The 16338-nt window shown below is 37.0% G+C and overlaps 1 protein-coding gene across 3 annotated transcripts in view; it reads right to left on the bottom strand.

The window, feature by feature from the left end:
* Nucleotides 1–16338, bottom strand: part of LOC125918683 (coiled-coil domain-containing protein 7-like) — a 140508-nt gene that overhangs the window by 17058 nt on the left and 107112 nt on the right. For 2 of the 3 annotated variants that reach the window (XM_049624801.1, XM_049624802.1), the window contains one exon: nucleotides 4703–4768. The exons of the other annotated variant lie outside the window; for it this stretch is intronic. In XM_049624801.1, the coding sequence (XP_049480758.1) occupies nucleotides 4703–4768 (66 nt within the window). The remainder of the gene's footprint in view (nucleotides 1–4702; nucleotides 4769–16338) is intronic. 3 annotated transcript variants of the gene reach the window in all.

The raw sequence follows: 16338 nt of genomic DNA, 5'->3' as shown, positions 1-16338 counted from the left end.
TGTTTATTAGTGTTTTTTGATATGTGGTAACCTTTAGGTTTGTATATAACCTCTCCTGCAAATAGCAGTCTATATTAAGTTGATGGTTGTTTAATTTTGAACCCATTCTTTTCTCCTTTCCTCCCCACATTTCAGGTATATGTGTTATATTTTAGATTCTTTTTCTGTGAATTACTTGACTGATTTCTTATAGAAATATTCATTTTTACTCTTTTTATGTTTTCTGTCTTTATACTATCACTTGTGGTCCCTCCTTTCCACTCAACAACTCCCCTTTAATACTTCCTGCAGAGCTGGTTTAGTGGTCACACACTCCTTTAGTTTTTACTTGCCTGGAAAACTCTATTTCTCCTTCTATTCTGAATTATAGCCTTGCTAGATAGAGTATTCTTGGCTGCATATTTTACCCTTCAGCACTTTGAATATATCATGCCACTCCCTTCTGGTCTGTCAAGTTTCTGTTGAAAAATCTATTAGCCTACTTGGTTTTCCTTTGTTGGTTAATGACTTCTTTTTTCTCACTGCTTTTAAGATATTTTTCTTTATCACTATATTTTGCAAATTTAATTACAATATGTCTTGGGGTAAGCCTGCTTTTGTTGATTCTGATGGGAGTTCCCTATGCCTCCTGGATCTGGATGTCTGTTTCCTTCCCTAGATTAGGGAAGATTTAGCAATGCCCCCCTTCCTCTCTCTTCTTCTGGGACTCCTATAATATGAATATTATTACCTTTGATGGAGTCAGTAAGTTCCCTAAGTCTATTATCACTTTGTATAATTCTTTCACTCTTTTGTTCAGCTTCATAGCTTTCTATTATTTTGTCTTCTAGGTCATTAATTCATTCTTCTGCTTCTTTCAGCCTGCTGTTCATTGCATCAAGTATCTTTCTAATCTCACTTATTGTACTTTTCACCTCTGATTGATATTTCAACTGTCTTATTTCTGTGGTAAGGATCTCACTGATTGATGTCTTCCATTCTTTTCTCAAGCCCAGTGAGTATCCTTATCATTGTTGCTTTAAATTCTCCATCAGGCATGTTACTTATATCTGTTTCACTTAGATCTCTAACCATGGACTTATCTTCTTTTGTTTGGGATAAATTCCTCCATCTTTGCATTTGGTCTAAGTCTCTACCTTCTTCTGTGTACTAGAAAAGCCACTTATGTCTCCAGCTTCTGAAGGTATTGGCCTTATGAAGAAGAGGTCATGTACTGTCCAGGGCCTTGTGCTTCAGGGAGGGTCTCTGGTGTGTGCTGCACGCACTCTGCTGTTCTGTTCTGGCTGCTCTATCCTTCAGGCAAGTCATCTACAGAGGCTCTCCTTGCTTGCTACAGGCAGTGTTTGATCCTTGACCTGAATGTGGTGAGTTTTAATTAAGTGTGCTCTGGTTTCCTTGTGAAATGAGAACTGTCTCCACCTCACTGGAACTGAGAAACCTCTTTGGTTGAGAGACGTGATGTGGGCAGGAATTTGTGCTGGTCTTCTGGGAGAGGGGCCAACTGTAATGGGACTGAGGTAAGTGTGACTGGGAAGGGCAGTTGCACTGGAATACAGGGGAATGGGGCTTAAGGTAAGCAAATTTAGATTTCTAGTGTCCACACTGCACTACTTCCCACAGGTAGCTCTGTGTTTATGCTAAGGGGTAGGTCAGAGAAATGATGGCCAGCTCCTTTGCCCCACAGAGAGGTGTCTCTATGAATGCTTCCTCTCATTATTGCTCTAAGAAGAGCAATAATCTCCCCACTGTGTACCCCAGGTGCTCTTTAGATCACTGGTTCCACACTGTATGTCTCCAATTTGTTTGTCTGCCTTCTCTCCAGGAACAGTACACTGCCCTCTGGGCTCTATCCCAGCTAAGCCTGCTAACTTTTAAAACTCTAGGCTTTAAGCTCTGCTCATTGTAAGAATTCATTAAATCCAGCCCCTCTTGTTTTCCAAGCCACTGGGCTTTGGGGAGACATTCTTCTGTGCATTTCCTTGCATATCCTTCTCTCCCTCACCCTTCTTCATTACCATAGCTACTTCCCTTCTACTACAGTCAGGATCTGTTTCTCCCCTAAACCACATCTTTGCACTTTCTATTATCTTTGATGTAGCTTCTATCTTCAGTTGTGGAGTTTGTTCTGTCAGTCTTCAGGTCAATTTCTGGGGCATTTAAGAGTGATTCCATAGTTATCTAGCTACATTTTTGAGACAAAGTGAGTCTAGGGTCCTCCTATTCTGCCACGATCTCCCTGTCTCCTCTCTTGCTGCTTTAAAAAAATTTTTCCGTATCACTACTTTTTGCCATTTTGATTACCATGTGTTCAATCCAGATCCAGGAGAATCTAGATATCTATTTCCTTCCTCAGATTAGGGAAGTTTTCAGCTATTATTTTTTCAAATAAATTTTCTGCCCCCTTTTGTCTCTCCTTCTTCTTGGATCCCATACTGAAAATATTATGCTTGATCAAGTCACTGAATTCCTTAACTCTATTCTCATTTTGCATAATTTCTTTTTCTCTTAACTTGCTCAGCTTGATTGCTTTCCATTACTCCATGACTCTTCCAGGTCATTAATTTGTTCCTCTGCTTCCTCTAGTCTGCTATTTTGTCCATCATGAGTTTTTTTTTTCTTTTTTTTTGTAATGTTTATTTATTTTTGAGAGAGAGAGAGAGAAGGAGGGAGGGAGCAAGGGAAGGACAGAGAGAAGGGGAGACACAGAATCCAAAGCAGGCTCCAGGCTCTGAGCTATCAGCACAGAGCCCAACATGAGGCTCAAATCCACAAACCGTGAGATCATGACCTGGGCCAAAGTCAGCCACTTAACTGACTGAGCCACTCAGGCACCCTGCCTTGTGTATTTTTAATTTCAATTAGCATGTTCTTGGGTCTCTGCTTGGTTCTTTTTTATCTCTTTCTTAAGAGTCTCACTCATGTCTTCTACTCTTTTCTCAAGTCGAATGAGTATCATTATAATCATTACTTTAAGTTCTCTATCAGGCATAACACTTATATCTGTCTCACTTAGGTCTCCTGCTATGATTTTTGTCCTATTCTTTCATTTGGGATATATTCCTCTGTCTCCTCATTTCACCTAACTCTGTGTGTCTGCTTCTGTATTTTAGGAAAGTCAGCTACATCTCCTGCTCTGAAAAGTGGCCTTATGAAGAAGAGATCCTGTAGTGCCCCAATGTAGTGTCCCCTGTCCCAAGAAACTGGTGCTCAGGGGTGTCTCCTATGTGCGTTGTATATACCCTCCTGTTGTGTCCTAGCCACTTTTTCCTTCACTCCAGTTATCTGCAGAGGTTCTCTTTGCCTGCTGTTGGCAGTGTTTGGTCCCTGGCCATGGAGGACCATTTTACAAGATGCACAGCAGTCTGCTTGTGAAATAAGACCTTCCAGCATTGCCAGGACCAGTGCTGTATGGGTGGGGTGCACAATTTTAACAAGGTTACACCTTGGGCTTCCACAGACCTGCCACCACTGCCAGGACCAATGCCCCACAAAACGAGCAGGCCAAGAGACAAGGTGTTGGTGATGGTTGCATGGGTCTTCTGGGGAAAGGGACCCACAGCACAAGGACTGAGGTAAATGTGATGACGAAGGTTGAGTCTGGTGAAGGGTGAGGGGTTGAGGCTTGGTGTAAGCAAGTTAGATAGTGAATGTTGGCACCATACTGGTTCCAGCAGGTGGCTCTGTGTTTATGCTGGAGGGTAAATAACTCTCCTTCCCATATACTCCAGGCATTTTTCAAACTGTGCTTCTTTCTACAGGTTATTTGTTGTGCTGTCTCTTTAAGGGCAGGACTCAGCTTCCTAATGCCCTCTGGGTTCTCCCAGAGCCAGCCCGCTAATTTTTAAATTTCTAGGCCATAAGTCCTGCTACTTGTAAGAACTCATGAAATTTGGAGCCTCTTGTTTTCAAAACCAAATGTTATAGAAATTCATCTTTCCCATGTGGGCTCCCCAGTGTGACAATCTGTTTCTCTTCCTTCTCTTCATCCATTGTATCCCTCCCTTCTTGGGACATGTCCTCACTCTTACCCTCTTCGATGTGGCCTCTGTTCTACCTTTACTCATGGAGTTTGTTCTGCCAGGCTTCACATTGTTTTCTGGATTATTTATGCTGATATAAGTGTTATCTAGCTGTATCTGGAGTGAAATATGCTTACAGTCCTCCTATTCCACCATTTTCCCAGCCTTCTTCTATTGCTTTTTTATATCTATTTTGTCCTCAGCCAGCTTTTTGAATTATATCATTAATAAATTTGTGTATTATCTTGCATTTTTCCAAAGGAAAATTAATATACAAATAATCATACTTTTGTCTATCCACTTATGAAAATGTTTGTAGCTTTTTCCTTTCTTTGATCATTTAACACAAATTTCAGTGAGTGGTAAAAAACCAGCATCCTAGTTTAATTGAGTTTAGTTGGAATGCCTGCAGGATTTCACATATAACAGTGTCTCAGCTTGAAATAGATTTATTTGATTAAGCAAGTTTACTTTTCTTTCTATCTAGTTTACCATTTTTAATAAGAATGAGTATTAAATTTTATTAATATATCCTAGTACATAAAATGAATATACTTTAAATCTGGCAAAAAAGTACAACATATAAACCTATTCATTTTCAAGGTCAAAATCATTCATTTAGAAGTTGTTTACAGATATTTCCTTCATTTGTTAACAATTTTAAAAGAACCTTTATCATTTACCTGTAAAGCCTGTTTCAATTTTTCCTGAAGGACTTTGTTCTCAACTTCCAGAGCAAATGCTACTTTCTGTGATATAATATAAAGGAAAAATATATTCATTTTAGTAGCTCTGTTTCTATAAATTGTTACAATTATCATCTGTCTATAATCCACAGGTAGCCAAGATGATGATTTGAACATACACATTTATTCACATATTTCTGTGGCATAATGGTGGATAATTTCTGCAGCTGTAGCTTCCTATTGATTTTGTATAGGAAAAATGACCTTGAATCTGGTAAATTATAACTACAATAAGCTAAATATTTCATATCTCTGCTTCTCTAGACCTGATATATTTAAATATAAACATTTCAAATTTTATGAAAAAAAGCAACTCTACTCTTAACAGAAAATAAACACAGTTCTGAGTTTGTGTGAATGAATGGACTCTGTTACACATGAAATGTATCAAGAATTCTCCATGAGATGGGAGACAGTTTGAGGAACCATATCTAAGATCCCCTGTTCTGCTTCTGGTACAGCAGAGAAAGTTGCTAGTGAACAGACCCTGCCACACATAAAAACTACAAACTCAAAACAAAAACAAATATCAACACTGAAGAGAAACCAAAAATAAGTAGATTATTGAGAGAAAGTAACACTTGGAAGAAGAAAAGAGTCCTAGGTAAAATTCTTATTTCCTGGCTTGTAATCTGAAGTCAAGTGCTACATGAGCCAGACAGGGCACCTAATAGCTGATAGAAAGCAATTTTTTAGACCTTATAAACCAGAGGAAGGAAATCACTGCAAAACTTAGGGCAAGTCATACAAAGAAGAGAGCTTGATTGAGATAAGGAGCCCGAAACTCTGTATAAACCCTGCCCAAATCTCACTCAAGCCCAAACCACATATGCATAGGGAAGACTCTAAGAAGCCTATCAAAAGCTAAAAGAACTGAATGCAATTTGAGATCCTCCTAAACACAGAATTTTCATTTTGCATCCAAAAACATTATTTATATATTAAAACAAAACAAGACAAAAGTAGGACTAACCGTACTAGAAGAATATAGTAGAATCCAGAGCTTAAAGATGATATTCTCAATATTCAATAATTTATAATTACTTGACATTTGAAGAAACAGCAAAATGAGACTTACTCAAAAGATAAAAATAATCTACAGAGAGTGATCCTAAGACAGATTCTACTTTAAAGTTAGTGTAGAAGAATTTTAAATCAACTATTATTACAAAACCCAAAGTAAGAGAAAATATGTTCATAATGAATGAAATAATAAAAATCTTGGTAGATTAATACAAACTATAAAAATACCCAATGTAAATTATAGTAGAAAAAAATACAGCACCTGAATTTTTAAAAAATGTAATTGATGAGCCTAGGTAGGAGCAAATAGGATAAGACAGTGGGAAAAGTCAGGCTATTTGAAGATACATCAGTAGAAAATACCTATCTAAAGACAAAGAGAACAAAGATTTTTAAAATGAAGAGGGACTGAGGAACATAAGGGATACTATCAAAAATCTAACATGTAATTTTATTCCCATAAGGAAAAGAGAGAGTGATAGAAAAAGTAATGAAATAATACCTGAAATTTTCCCAAATTTTCATCAGAGTGAAATGCTGAAAACCAAGTAAAATGAGAAAAATCTTAAAAGTAGACAAAGACAATGCCAAATTACACACAGAGAAATGATTATTTGAATGACTGTCTCTCATCAGAAAAATATGATCTCCAGATGAAAACAGAAAACCATCTTTAAAATAGAGAACAAATGTTTCTCTTCTGAAAAAATTATTTTTAGAAACTAAAAAATGTTTGTTTTTTTGTTTTTTTTTTTTTCAACGTTTTTTTATTTATTTTTGGGACAGAGAGAGACAGAGCATGAACGGGGGAGGGGCAGAGAGAGAGGGAGACACAGAATCGGAAACAGGCTCCAGGCTCCGAGCCATCAGCCCAGAGCCTGACGCGGGGCTCAAACTCACGGACCGCGAGATCGTGACCTGGCTGAAGTCGGACGCTTAACCGACTGCGCCACCCAGGCGCCCCTAAAAAATGTTTTAAATCTACATTTTTATTCTCATTGAAATGTGAGAGGACACAGTATCTATAAAAATAGAAACAGGTAATAATGAAGACAAAAACAACTCTTCTAGCTACTGCTCAAGAACTCTCTACATATGATTTATGTGTTGAAAAAACTCACATTCATAAACAGGCATAGAAATATAATAAGCCATCTAATGGGATTAAGCAACTTCAGAGAGGGAGACCAACTGAACAATCCAAGGAGGCATCTCCATTAAGGCAGCTCTAAAGGGACAGACAGAAAATAACTACAAAAAAAAATTAGAACTCAGAGAGCTCTGATGGATGCAATTATTTTTTTAAACATGTTTTTAACTTAAAATGTCAAGAGGAAAGACTCTGTTGGGCTTCCTGGGAAGATGACAGAGTAGGAGGACCCTAAACTCACCTCATCCCACAGATACAACTAGATAACACACCAGTGCAAATAACCCAGACAAAGACCCAAAGACTAGAAGCAAAAATCCACAACTAAATGTAGACAAAAGGCTAGTACATCAAAGAGGGTAGAAAGGGCAGAGATGCTGTAAGGACCTAAATGGACAGCAGACCACCCATGGGAGGGAAGGATCTGTGGGTGCATAGAGTGGTGAGAAACAGACTGTCAACACAGAGAGCCTGAATGGGGAAGTTGAATTCCCGTAGCATTTGGCCTTGAAAATCAGAGGAGCCTGGGGCACCCAGATGGCTCAGTGGTTTGAGTGTCAGACTTCAGCTCAGGTCATGATCTCACAGTGCATGAGTTCAAGCCCTGCATACGGTTCTCTGCTGTCAGCACAGAGCCCACTTCAGATCCTCTGTTCCCCTCTCTCTCTGCCCCTCTCCAGCTGGTGCTATCTCTCTCAAAATCAATAAATAATTTTTTTAAAAAAATATGAAAGTCAGGGGGGCTGGATTTCATGAGTTCTTACAACCATCAGGACTTAAACCCTAGAACTTTCAAAAATCAGTAGTTCCACTCTGGCAGAGTCTGGAGGGCATGCATTAGGAAGCTGAGTCCCCAGTCTCTTAAAGAGACAGTGAAACATCTGGGAAGATATACAGCTTAGAAGCAGCAGTTGCAAAAATACCTGGGGCATGTAGGAGGGAGAGTTAGTAATCTCAGAGTTCACTGATGGACTTCTCCAGGAAAAAAACGAGCTGGCAGGTGATATTTCCCTCCCTCTCCCACAGTATAGTCACACAGCCACCTGCAGGAACCAGCCAGGCACTGGCATTCACTACCTAACCTCCCTATACCATGCTTTGCCCCCTCCAGCTGAGTCTACCTCAGTCCTAAAACTACAGGTCCCCTCCCCATAAAACTGGTGCAAACCTTGTCAATTGCATCTCCCAACCTCGTACAGAGGATGAACGCACCTCATTAAAATGGTAGCTCCTGAGCAGCCTTGGCTGTCACAGTCTCAGAACGGGCTGCAAACCCCTTGTGGAAGGTGACAGAGACAGCCTTGTTAAAACAGTGTCCCACCCACTACTTTCAAGAAGAGTTGTAGCTGAGTTTCCTAAAACACAGAAACAGACACACAGAGGTAGGCAAAATGAGGAGACAGAAGAATATGTCCCAAATGAAAGAACAGGTCAAAATTATAGCAAGAGACCTAAGTAAAAAAGATGTACCTATTATGCCTGATAGAGAATTAAAAATAATGATTATAAGGATACCCACTGGACTTGAGAAGAAGAGTGGAAGACATCAGTAAGACCCTTAACAAAGAGATAAAAAAAGAACCAGGCAGAGACCCAAGAACACACTAATTAAAATTAAAAATAGACATGATGGAATAAATAGCAGGCTAGAGGAAGCAGAGGAACAAATTAATGGCCTAGAAGACAGAGTAATGGAAAGTAATCAACTTAAGCAAGTGAGAGAAAAAAATAAACAAAATGAGAATAGATTTAGGAAACTCAATGACTTCATCAAGCATAATATTTACAGTATAGGGATCCTAGAAGAAAGAGAGACAAAAGGGGGCAGAAAATTTGTTTGAAGAAATAATAGCTGAAAACTTCCCTAATCTGGGGAAGGAAACAGATATCTAGATCCAAAAGGGACAGAGATGCCTCAACAAAATCAACCCAAGGAGGTCCACACCAAGATACATGCTAATCAAACTGTTGTGACAAAGAAAAAAAATTTTAAAGCAGCAAGAAAAAAGAAGACAGTTACATGCAAGGGAAACCCTGGAAGGCTATCAGCAGGTTTTTCAGCAGGACCTTCACAGGACAGAAAGGAGTAGCGTGATATATTAAAAGTGCTAAAAGGAAGAAATCCACAGCCAATAATACCCTATTCAGTAAGGCTATGATTCAGAATAGAAGGAGAGTTAGTGAGTTTCTCAGACAAATAAAAACTAAAGGAGTTCATGCCCACTAGAACAGCTCTAAGAAATATTAAAGGGGACTCTTAGAGTGGAAAGGAAAGACTGTAAGTAAGAATATGAATAGTGAAAAACACAAAAGAAGTAAAAATAAGTATATATCTGTTCAAGGGATATATTTGTTCAAGGGATTCACAAAATAATTTAAAATATGACATTACACACCTTAAATGGGGGTGGAAGAGTAAAGAATGGGTTCCAATTTAAGTGACCATCAACATAATACAGACTGTTACATGCAGAAGATGTTATACACAAACGTAATGGTAATCACAAACCAAAAATGAGTAATAAATATGCAAGGAATAAAAAGAATGGAATCCAAGTACATCACTAAAGAAAGACAGCAAATGATTAAAAACAGCAAGGGATAAAAGAATCAGAGAAAACCTGTAGAAACAACCACAAAACATGTAACAAAATGGTTGAACGTAAATGGACTAAATGCTTGAATCGAATGACACAGAGACAGAGAGAACTAAAAAACCAAGATTCATTCATATGCTTCCTACAAGACACTAATTTCAGACCTAAAGACACCTGTAGATTGAAAGTGAAGGAATGGAGAAACATCATGCAAATGGATGTCAAAAGAAAGCTTAAGTAGCAATATTTATGTCAGACAAAATAGACTTTAAAAAAGAGTTTAACAAGAGATAAAGAATAATACTACATAAATAATAAAAGTGGACAATCCAACAGAAGATACAACAATTTTGTATATATTGTACAATGTTGTAAATATTTATGCACTTAACATGGAAGCACTGAAATATGCAAAAGTTAATAACAAAAATAAAGGAACTAATCAGTAGTAATATAATAATAGAAGAGGGCTTTAACATCCCACTTACATTTATGAACAGATCATCCAAACATAAAATCCACAAGGGAAAAACTGGCTTTGAATGACATGTTGGACCAGATGGACCTGACAGATATATCCAGAACACTCCATCATATAACAGTAGAATACACATTCTTTTCAAGTAAACATGGAACATTCTCCATAGTTGATCACATATTAGGCCACAAACAAATTCAAGAAATTCCAAGATATCATGGTCATACCATGCAACTTTTCTGACCACAATGCTATGAAACTAGAAATCAACCACAAGAAAAATATGGAAAGACCACTAATATATGGAGGTTAAATAACATGCTACTAAACAATTAATGGGTCAGCCATGAAATCAAAGAAAAAATTAAAAATTACATGGAGACAAATGAAATGAAAATATAAAGGAACAAAATTTCGGGATCCAGCAAAGTTCTAACAGAAAAGTTTATAGCAAAATATACCTACCTCAAAAAGGAAGAAAAATCTCAAACAACTTAACCTTACACCTAAAGGAGTTAAAAAAGAAGAACAAACAAAACCCCAAAACAGCAGAAGGAAGAAAACAATAAAGATTAGAGCAGAAATAAATGATATAGAATCTAAAAAATAAGAGAACAAATCAATGAAACCAGGAGCTGGCTCTTTGAAGAGAGGGACAAAATTGGTAAACCTGTAGACAGACTCATAAAAAAAGAGGTGGTACTCTAATAAAACTCTAAATCACAAGTGAAAGAGAAGAAACAACAATCAGCACCACAGTAATACAAAAAATATAAGGTAATATTATGAAAAATTATATTCCAACAAATTGGACAACCTGGAAGAAATGGATAAATTCCTAGAAACATATAACCTACCAAAACTGAATCAAGAAGAAAGAGAAAATTTGAACAGACTGATTACCAGCAAAGAAATTGAATCAGTAATCAAAAAAATCCCAACAAAGAAAAGTCCAGGACCAGAGGGCTTCACAGGTGAATTCTACAAAACATCTAAAGAAGAGTTAATACGTATTTTTCTCAACAAATAAAAGACAAAGAAAAACTTCCAAATTCATTCTATAAGGCCAGCATTACCACAAAAAAGAGAACTATCATCCTAGTATCTCTGATGAACACAAATGCAAAAATCCTGAACAAAACACTAGCAAACCAAATCCAACAATACATTAAAAGCATCATTCACCACAATCAAGTGGGATTTATTACTGTGATGCAAGGTTGGTTCAATATTCACATGCTATATAACATCAATAAGAGAAAGGATAAAAACCATATGATCATTTCAATAAATGCAAAAAAAGCATTTGATAAAGTGTAACATCCATTCATGATAAAAACTCTAAACCAAGTAGTTTAGCAGGAACATACCTCAAGTTAATAAAGGCCTTATATGAAAAATCCACAGCTAACATCATACTCAATGGTGAATAACTGAGAGCTTTTCCCCTAAAGTCAGAAACAACACCAGGATGTCCACTCACATCACTTTTATTTAATATAATACTGGAAGTCCTAGCCACAGCAATCAGACAACAGAAAGAAATAAAAGGCATCCAAATTTGTAAGGCAGAAGTAAAACTTTCACTATTTGCAGATGACATGATGCTATACATAAAAAATCTGAAAGACTCCACAAAAAAACTACCAGAACTGATTGATTTAGTAAAGTCATGGAATACTAAATATACAAAAATCTGTTTAATTTCTATACACTAATAATGCAGTAGCAGAAAGAGAATTTCAGAAAATAATCCCATTTATAATTGCATCAAAATCAAAAGATACCTAGGAATAAACTTAACCAAAGAGGTAAAAGACCTGTACTCTGAAAAGTATAAAACATTTATGAAAGAAATTGACAATGACACAAAGAAATGGGAAGACATAGCACACTCAAGTTTTGGAGGAACAAATATTGTTTAATGTCTATAGTACATAAAGCAATCTACACATTTAATGCAATCCCTATCAAAATACTAACAGTATTTTTCACAAAACTATAACAATCCTAAAATTTGTATGGAACCACAAAATACCTAAAATAGCCAAAGAAATATTGAAATTGAAAAGGCAAAGCTGGAGGTATCACAATTCCAGACTTCATGTTCCATTACAAAGCCACAGTAATCAACACAGTATGGTACTGACACAAAAACAGACAAATAGATCAATGGAACAGAATAGAAGACACAGAAACACAATTATAATGGTCAATTAAACCTTGACAAAGGAGGAAACAATATGCAAAGAAAGAGACATTTTCTCCAAAAAATAGGGTGGGAAAACTAGACAGCAACATAAAAAAGAATGAAATTGGACCACTTTCTCATAGCATACACAAAAATAAACTCACAATGGATTAAACACCCAAGTATGAGACAAGACCATAAAAATCCCAGAAGAGAACACAGGGTTTAATTTCTCTGACATTGACGATAGCAATGTGTTTCTAGATATGTCTCCCAAGGCAAGGGAAACAAAAGCAAAAATAAACTATTGGGACTTCATCAAAATAAAAATCCACTTCACAGTGAAGGAAACAATCAACAAAAGTAAAATGCAACCTATGGAATGGGAGAAGACATTTGCAAATAACATATCTGATAAAGCATTGTATCCAACATGAATAAAGACCTGATACAACTCAACACCCAAAATCCAAATAATCCAATTTAAAAATGGACAAAAGATATGAACAGATATTTCTCCAAAGAAGACATCCAGATGGCCACCAGATACATGAAAAGATGCTCAACACCACTCATCATGAGGGAAATGCAAATTAAAGCTACATTGAGGTATCATCTCACACCTGTCAGAATGACTAAAATCAATAACACAAGAAACAACAGGTGCTGTCAAGGATGGGGAGAAAAAGAAACCCTGGTGTACTTTTGGTGGGAATGCAAACTGGTGCAGCCCTTGTGGAAAAAAGCACGGAGGTTCTTCAAAAAGTTAAAATTAGAACTATCTTATGATCCAATAATCCCACTACTGGGTATTTACCAAAAACTACAAAAACACTAATTCAAAGAGATACATGCACCTCTATGTGTATTTCAGCATCATTTACAATAGCCACATTATTGAAGCAGCTCAAATGTCCATCAATAGGTGAATGGATTTAGAAGATGTGGATATATATATGATGGTATATTATTCAGCCATAAAAAAGAACAGAATCTTGCCATTTGTAACAACATGGACGGTTCTAGAAAGTATAATGCTAAGCGTAGTAAGTCAGTCAGAGAATGACAAATACCGTATGATTTCACTTATGCGTAGAGTGTAAGAAAAAAAACCAAATGAATAAATGTGAAAAGAAAGAGCAAGAGAGGCAAATCAAGAAACAGACTCAACTACAGAGAACTATAGGTGGAGTCGGGTGAGGTGATGTGTAAAATAGGTGATGGGGTTTAAAGAGTACACTTACCATGATAGGCATTAAGTTATGTATAGAATTGTTCAGTCACTATATTGTACACTTAAAACTAATATAACACTGTGTGATAACTATATTAAAATTAAAATTAATAACAATTTTAAAAAGTCAAGAAGAAATAAAAAGGAGAAAGGCTACTTTTGAAAATTGATTTAAAACTATGGAAAGTAAACAAAATAAATATTTCATAGCACACACCTACACACACAAACATACGAATAGAAGCCAAGACCAAAAATATAGAAAACCTAAAGATTAGATCTAGGAATCATAATATTTAAATATTAGTCTCATAAGGGTAAAATAAAAAAATATAAATAATAATGAAATAAGTATGACAATAAAACTTCCTTGATTAAATAAAAAAATTTAAGATCTGGTGAAATTTCTATACTTCAATGAGAAATAAAGGCAAGAAGAAGACTGGGTCCCAAACAACATGCAACTACTATACCTACCTGACACTCTTTACCCAAACCTTCCATGAGAAAAAAATAATATTCTATCATGTTTAAGATATTGAATTGTATGGGGTCTCTTTATATAGTAGTCTAATATATTTACTAATAAAGATACAGAGAGTTATATAACATAAATCTAGATACCATTGAATTTTATAAAGAGAGAAAGGGTGGGAAGAGAAAGGGAAAGAAAACATGTACTCCATATGGTAGAATACAATGGCCATAAATTGTAGTAGCTCCCCTCAAAAGATGGAGTCTATTTTTTCAACTCCTTAAAAGTGGGCTGGCCTGTGACTTGCATTGGCCAATAGGATACAATGCAAAAGACAGTATCTGAGGTTTTTTAGATATTGGCCAAAAGAAGTCTTTCCAGCTTTGTTGTGCTCTTACTATTGTAAATCCTTCTGTAAACCACCCATGGCTAGCCTTTTAGAGGATATGAGACTAGGAAGAGGTCCCATCTGTCACAGATGTCCCACCTGGGACTGCATACATGTGGATAAAGCTAAAACCATCCAACCCAAGCCAAGCCTTCCCAAAGAACACTTAACCAGTCACTCTGAGAAATAATGACTATCTACTGTATTTCTTTTATTCTCGAGTTAGTTAACATACAGTGTAGTCTTGGCTTCAGCAGTAGAATCCAGTGTTCATCTCAACAAGTGTCCTCCTCAATGCCCACCACCCGTTTTCTCCACCCCCATCAACCCTCAGTTTGTTCTCTGTTTAGAGTCTCTTATGGTTTGCTCCCCTTGCTGTTTTTATCTTATTTTTCCTTCCCTTCCCCTATGTTCATCTGTTGAATTTCTCAAATTCCACATTTGCGTGAAATCATGTTATATATGTGTTTCTCTGATGGACTTATTTCACTTACCATAGTACCCTCCAGTTCCATCCATGTTGGTGCAAATGGTAAGATTGCATTCTTTTTCATCACTGAGTAGTATTCCAGTGTGTGTGTGTGTGTGTGTGTGTGTGTGTGTGTGTGTGTGTATTACATATCTTCTTTATCCATTCATCAGTTGATGTACATTTGGGCTCTTTCCATAATTTGGCTATTGTTGATAGTGCTTTTAAACATCGGGGTACATGTGCCACTATGAATTGGCACTCCTGTATCCTTTGGATAAATTCCTAGTAGTGCTATTCCTGGGTCATAAGGTAAATGGGCATCTGGGTGGCTCAGTCATTAAGCATATGACTTTGGCTCAGGTCATGATCTCACCGTTCATGAGTTTGAGTCCCACATCGGGTGAGCTTGAGCGCTGCATAGGGTGAGCTTAAGCCCCGCTTCCAGTGATTCCTGCCTCTCTTTCTCTCATTCCTTCTGCCCCTCCTGGATTCTCTCTCTCTCTCTCTCTCTTTCTCTCTCTCTCTCTCTCTCTCTCTCTCTCTGTCTCTCTCTCTGTCCCTTGCTCACTTATACCCATTCTCTGAATTAATTAAAATAAAATAATTAAAAAATATATGTACCACATCTTCTTAACCCATTCATCAGTGGATGGACATTTAGGCTCTTTCCATAATTTGGCTATTGTTGATTTAGCACTGTGATAAACATTGGGGTATATGTGCCCCTATGAATCATCATTCCTGTATCCCTTGGATAAATTCCTAGTAGTGTAATTGATGGGTCACAGGGTAATTCTAATTTTTTTAAGGAACCTCCACATTGTTTTCCAGAGTGGCTGCACTAGTTTGCATTCCCACCAGCAGTGCAAAAGAGATCCTCTTTCTCCACATCCTCACCAACATCTGTTGTTTCCTGAGTTGTTAAGTTTAGCCACTCTATTATGAGGTGGTATCTCATTGTGGTTTTGATTTGTATTTCCCTGAAGATGAGTGATGCTGAGCACCTTTTCACATGTCTGTTAGCCATCTGGATGTCTTCTTTGGAAAGGTGTCTATTCATGTCTTCTGCCCATTTCTTCAGTAAATTATTTGTTTTGTAAGTGTTGAGTTGGGTAAATTCTTTATAGATTTTTGATACTAAAACTTTATTCAATATGTCATTTGCAAATATCATCTCCCATTCCATCAGTTGCCTTTTAGTTTTATTGATTGTTTCCTTTGCTCTGAAGAACCTTTTTATCTTGGTGAGGTCCCAATAGTTCATTTTTGCTTTTGTTTCCCTTGTTTTCAGAGACATGTCAAGTAAGATGCTGCTTGGCCAAGGTCAAAGAGATTGCTGCCTATTTTCTCCTCGAGGATTTTGATGGTTGCCTGTCTCACATTTAGGTCTTTCATCCATTTTGAAATCATTTTTGTGTATGGTGTAAGAAAGTGGTCCATTTCTCCCAGCACTGTTTGCTGAAGAGACTGTCTTTTTTCCATTGGATACTGTTTCCTGATTTGTCAAAGATTAGTTGGCCATATATCTGTGGGTCCATTCCTGGGTTCTGTGTTCTCTTCCATTG

Source organism: Panthera uncia, chromosome B4, assembly GCF_023721935.1.
Source record: "Panthera uncia isolate 11264 chromosome B4, Puncia_PCG_1.0, whole genome shotgun sequence".
NCBI lineage: Eukaryota > Metazoa > Chordata > Mammalia > Carnivora > Felidae > Panthera > Panthera uncia.
Note: the sequence above shows the minus strand (reverse complement) of the source record. Positions and strands in the feature narration are given on the sequence as shown.